We start from the raw sequence: 6355 nt of genomic DNA on the forward strand, positions 1-6355 counted from the left end.
TCCTTCCTGTGTTTCACGGGAAGTTTTTGGCCCATGCGATTCTGTTACGTTTGCCTCTTTGAAGCGTGAATATGTACTGTTCCCCAGCTCCTTATAATCTTTTCTTAAATGTTTTTTTGTTTTAGGGCGGGCACTGCCTTCTTGTTCATTTCTCTGTCTGTCCCCTTGCTTCCCCTTGGATTTTCTCTCAAATTCTACCACTACTTGCTTGGGTGTTGCTGCTGGAGCAGTTGTTTGCTCCTCTGGAATACTGCTAGTCGCTGGTGCTTTCTTACTTGTATTCTGCACTGTAGGTGACACTGAGGTGCTTATGTCTTTCCTTTCCTCCTCTTTTTCTGTTGGATTAATCACAAGGAAGGGAGTAGGAGTGTGTATATTGAGTGTTGTAGCAGTTTCTTCAGCACGTGAAACAGGTTGAGCCAATGTTGGGGGAGTTGCACTGACTGTGGGGTAATCATAATCCTCACTCTGTTCTTGGATAACGCTATCTGGTTCTTCATGGGCTGCATAGCTCCTATGTTTTTTAGGAGACTCTACCTGTGTGATGTCTCCTTCTGGTGCCTCCTGATCATAGCTATATGGATCATCATAGTGCCTCTCTGGTTCATTCTCTTCAGTATCCAGGGGACTCTCAGTGGTTAATGAAAATTTATCACAGTCTGGGATCTGGTAGCACATCAGTTTACCTCCAGAATTTGGGCAATGACAAACCTTACAATGAGGCACATGGAATGTGTGGCCTGCTACATACTTTTGATCTTCATGGAGACAGCCTATTCTTCTACACTGAGGGCAACCATCATCAGATAACACAGAATCAATACAGTTTGGGGGCAACTCAGGGCAAAGCATGAACTGGCAGCTGATCTTGCCTCCTCCCTTGGGACATGTGCATTCAGTACTTCCAAAGTCCACAGGATAAGATTGCCCTTCAGGGACCTTGCCATTCACAAACCCCATATTGACACAGTCATAGTACTGATAGCCTTCACAAGTACAACCATGTTGCAGACACGTAGCACAGCATTCGCCAGGCTCAAGCACCTCTTCAATACAGTTCTCCAGGGGCTGGCATTCCACTCCTGTACAGTCCTTCTGAGCATACGAGATGCCAGTCCAAAGAAGCACCATAAGGACAGCACTCACATAGCTCAAATGAGAGAACTGGTGCCCATCCATAGTCTTCCTAAATAAATTAGGCAACACTCCAGTCGTGGAAATTCTATTTTCTCTGGAGGACTGTAGGTTCAGCTCCTATCTGCAATATTTTCTTTAATTCTCCTTTTCTCATAGATCCTAGATTTATGAAAGAAAACTCTGTTAAAGACTATACTCAGCACATATCCTGTTAAACATTAGAAATCCTTAAAAAGTTGGGATAAAATCCAACATCTGGAAATCTAAGTACAAAATTAATCATAATGTCTTCCAAGCATTGTAGGCACTAGGCCCCAAGCTGCATGTTTTTCCCCCCTTCTCTCTTTTTAAGAAAAATCCAAGATTGTCTTTTTGTAGCTATTCATAACGCGCGCACATGCGCGCGCACACACACACACACACACACACACACACACACACGGAGTAAAATAAAAAGGAGCCCATTATACTTCAATATGCCTTTGTTACTTATTCTTTCTGACTAAACAAAGGAAAGATTTTTTGGCAGATCACAAGCAAGTATACAGCTCTTCATCTGCAAATGTAAGCTTAAGATGTTTAATCTTTATGTTTTAATGGTAATGAAACAAATTCTGAAGACCTTACCTAGATAAAATTTAGCCTGGTTTGAGACTTCAGAGCTCATCCCTATATACCTGAACTCATATTAGGGTTCCCCAAGCCACACATGAAGTACAAATAATAGCATATTGCTAGCAATGTATTTTTAAATCTACAATGCTGGAGGTTACTGCACCTGTACATTAAAACATCATATTGCTGCTTGTGCCTAAACGGACCCTTCATCTACAATATATATAAGGGGCCAGCTCCACTAAACACCTAGGACTCATTAGAAGACTTTCAGTTTGCAATAACTTTAAACGCTCCAAAAAAACTAGAAAAGCGAATATGGATATCGATGCCAGCCAAGAATCTACTGCAATATGTAGGGTTTATTTGGGACAGCATTGCAGTTGCTTTGTTACTATAAGACTCAATTAATCTAATATAGACTATGAAAGATTTCAAATATGAAAATGAATAGCAATTAAAATGTGTTTTTCTACAGGATTTTTTTAAAACCCCTTTGATGCATTCTGAATAAACTTAAATCATTATATCGTAATGTAAAACATTTGTGGTTGTGGTCATACATATCAAAAGTACACACACACACATCTACATGCTTACACACAATTACACTTTCATGGTTAACATGGAAAAGGTAGAAAGGGCAGAATGAGTCTGCTTTTTGTTTCATAGAATTAGTGGTCCACATCTAAAAAAAACAAAACAAGAAAAAACAAAAACACATTTGTTGAATGGGGAAAATGTTTGTACCAGGAACAATAAGCCATGCATAAAATGGGAATATTGCCAGAAAAGCCATTCAAAAAGATTAATTCTCTGACAAACTTGGTTTCCAACAAGTCTGCTCAAAGGCACTGCTGGAAATTGGCCAGAATGTGGGAAGATTGTGCCTGTCCTGATAAGATATGAACCTCTTATTGTATTCAGTTTTCCAGGGTTCCATAACAAAATTTGAATTGGTGGGCTACACTATTCATTATTACTGTGATTCTTACTCACATTAGCAATAAAAACTGTGATTTTTCTGAAAAACAAAAAAATGCCATGGAAAGTATAACAACGTATCAGAAGAGATCCATTCTCCGAGAACCTCTTCCAAACTTGGATTCATAGAAAGAAGTGACAGAGTATTCAGTATGCAGCTCTCAAATGAATTCAAGCCCATTCAGCTTTTTATCTAAAAATGTTGTTCTGCTCTTTCTTTTCCAGGCAATCTAAATGTATCCTAGGCTATAGGGCTTAGACTGGGAACTAATAAGTGGAAAGACAGAGATAAGATAATGACAGCTAGCTGGTAAGGATCTAGAAACAAGGCTAATACTTTGTTACCAGAACTTCACAATGGAATTTCCTTGTTCTAACACTTAAACACATAAATCATTGGGTCAAATTTTCCTCTTGTGGAAGATACACACCTATTGTATTTACTCAGATTTAAGACAACTCTGAATATAAGATGACTCCCCCCCACCCCATACTTACATTCTATATATGGAAAATGTATACATTTGTTATATTTTTCCAGGTATAGAATCTAATTATTGGAGATTTGCCTTGAATTTGTCCCCCTCCCACTGCTACAGCAAGGAAAATAAATCTGGAGGGTCAGGCAGCCCCCTTGCCTTCTGTCTCCCAAACTTCTTCCTTCTGCAGCCCCTTCTCCACACCCTTATGATCAGATCCTTTTCCCTCTGAGTACATGGAAGTGAGGGGCAAATCTGAAAACACTAAGTGCATCTAAACAACACACTTTACTGCATATTAAACTAATCTAATGCACAGTAAAATGTCACCATCTACATATGCACAGCAATTACTACAGAGTAGATTAGTCTAATGTACTGTAGATACAGGTACTAGAAATCAGCACATTAAACTAATGTGCCAAAGTGCTCATGTAGACGTTGAATGGGAGCAAATTGTTCCTGATCAGCCTAGACAGCAGGCCACAGGGGGCAAGGAAAGCTGTCCTGGCTCAGCAGATGCTGCCTCCCAGCTGTGTGGAGTTTGTGATGTGTCCCAGTCTCCACATAACTGGGATAGCTGTCCCAGCTGCTGGGACGCTGCCTCCCAACCACATAGAGATCAGGATCAGCCCCCATGCCCCCTGCCAGCACAGGGTTGGCACTTGGGGGAGCCTGGAGCTCTCCCTGGCTGCTGCAGGGGGGGCAGAACAGCCCTGAACTGCAAATTTACTCCAATGGGCACATGTTCAGACGCATGGAAGGCCACAGTTTAATATGTCTGAATTTTCTGTGCAGAAAATTCATGCACATTAACTGTACGTGTAGATAAGCGCACTGACTTTAATAAACATGCCTGTAGTAATTTGCCTATAATGCAAATTACTACAGGTACTCATACACTTAGTTAATCAAGAATTGATGCATTTCACCTTTTTTGAAACTATTGCACATTTCAGGACAGGTACTCCATAAACACACTTTTAAACAGCACTTTTTAACCTATTTATATAAATACAAATTATGTATGATATTAGTCCAAAGCCAAAGGGATCATGATTTACTATATAGTTCATTGGGCTGGATGCCAGCAGAGTTAACAGCATTTCAAGCCATGGTGACCCCATAGCTCAGCACTGCTCAGTACCTGCAGATAATTCCAAGCCCCATCCCCCACCAAAGGATCTATGTGCTTATTTGCTCCCACTCATGACTGGAACTGGGTGTTCTTTTCACAAGTCCTTGGATCCTTCAAAACTTTATAAAAGATGAAGCATAGGGCTATCTGCTCCAGCTCTACCTTATGGAGGGCTGGGCCACACTAATCATGTGCAGCAGGCTGAGAGAAGGGGTGACAGAGGGATTCTGGGTGAACTGTTTGGGGCCCTGTTTGTTGATGTTTGCCAGGCATTTAAGGCTGATTAAAATCAGAAAGTCACAGCTCAGCTGTGGAAGGGAAGAGGAATAAATCTAAATATATTCAATGTAATGGCTCACTATGACTTGAACACTGAGGGGGACTGCATGCAATGTGCACTACCATGTATCTTATTCAGATGGGCTGTACTAATCTATCCTTGTGAAGGGGTAACTAATCCCCAGATAAACTTTGTCTTCTTCCCTAAGAAGCAGAAGGCAAGGGAAGCCCTATCCATGCCCATCTGTTTCTTGGACCACTGGCTCCTCACAATCCAGGCTAAAATGAGAGGTTAGCTGAAAAGGGGCAGAGGGGTGTGGAAGCTAAACACCAGCCTGGTGGAAGATGAAAAGACCCAGAGCAGTTTCAGAGAGCAGTACATGGGCTGGAGGACCCTCAGAGACCTATACCCAAACCAGACAGAGCAGTGGGCCAGTGTCAAAGAGAGGACCAAAGGCTTCTTCCAACAGGGCAGCAAATGGTGAGCCCTCTTCCAAAGAAGGCAGCATGTGTGCCTGACCTGTAAGTTGCAGGCCCTGCACAGGCTGGGATGCGAGGGAGAACGTGTGGAAAGTGGAGGCCCAGATTGTACCAGGAGGAGGCTAGGAAAAAGATTTTCCAAGTTAAGACTGAAGCACCCATTGAAGATCCTGTCCTGTCCCATATCTAAAACACTTTGATCAGTAAGGCTGTCCATCTGACACGGGCCTCAATAAAAATGGACTCTTCAGGCTGTGCAAAAGGCTATATTGCATGCATGTATGTTCAGTCATATAGTAAAATGGCAAATAATGATTGTGCATCAACCAGACATTTACAGTTATCGCACAAAACAAATTAAACAGAGCAAACTGAGCCACGCAGTTTAATAGACATCCTGTGATACTTGCTACTTGCCACGGACATTCAAGCTATTCAAATGCAGAGAATAAGGGCTCATTTCACTTACTTAAACTACTAAGTCCTCTTTATCTTTTCCCTTTGTTTCCATCTGTTTCTCCCTCCATAATAAACTGGCTTTGAATGCATGTCAGAACTGGTCTCTAATTCTGCACAAAGAAAAAAAAAAAAACAAAAAACTTTCAGTACAACATATAGGTATGTCTATTGTACCCAACGGAAAACTGCATCTTACGCTTGTTCCAAAAACACGCGTACCCTGTACAGGCAGGTATAGCTGCACTAGAAATTCAGCTCTTCCTAGAGACTAAAACGATGTTATAGAAACGCCCACTGGTTTAGATGTTAAAGACTATTCATACTGTGATTGTACAATAACAGTGTCACGAGTGACTGGGGATTACACACATCTGGAGGAACAGAGATTTTCTAAATTTTCACGATTAAAAGACAGGGCTGTCCAACTTTTAGGAAGCCAGGGGCCATACACAGCATGGGCCATAGACCCAGTTGGGACCCACCCACAGGTCTCTCCCCATTGGTGTGTGTAACCTAGCTCCTCCCCACGCCAGGCAGGCTGTCCAAGCACTCCATTGCATGCATATCCCAGTGCCTCTTCCACACCCTCCCAAGCCACATGTGCCTTATAGCAACCGAGATAACCTCGGCCCCCTCCCACCACACACACAGCATGCACACCCCCTTCCCAGCTGCGCACATAGTACAGGCAGCCCACCTGAAGCATGCACCACGGGCAGCCCAGCTTCCTCCTGGGTAGCACACAGCCAAGCATCCTGCCACAGACACAGCACAAGTAGCCTGG

At 42.4% G+C, this 6355-nt stretch overlaps 1 protein-coding gene across 1 annotated transcript in view; it reads right to left on the reverse strand.

Annotated features, from left to right (window-relative positions):
- LOC102367906 (fibulin-2) overlaps positions 1-4385 on the reverse strand; it is a 179829-nt gene extending 175444 nt beyond the window's left edge. The window contains 4 exon segments of the mRNA XM_025192321.1: positions 1-1254; positions 2363-2440; positions 2752-2776; positions 4363-4385. The exon segment at positions 1-1254 is cut by the window's left edge and continues 24 nt beyond it. Coding sequence (XP_025048106.1) covers positions 1-1254; positions 2363-2440; positions 2752-2776; positions 4363-4385 — 1380 coding nt within the window.
- Positions 4386-6355: the final 1970 nt, after the last annotated feature.

The sequence above is a fragment of the Alligator sinensis genome, unplaced genomic scaffold, assembly GCF_000455745.1.
Source record: "Alligator sinensis unplaced genomic scaffold, ASM45574v1 scaffold81_2, whole genome shotgun sequence".
Taxonomy (NCBI): Eukaryota; Metazoa; Chordata; order Crocodylia; family Alligatoridae; genus Alligator; species Alligator sinensis.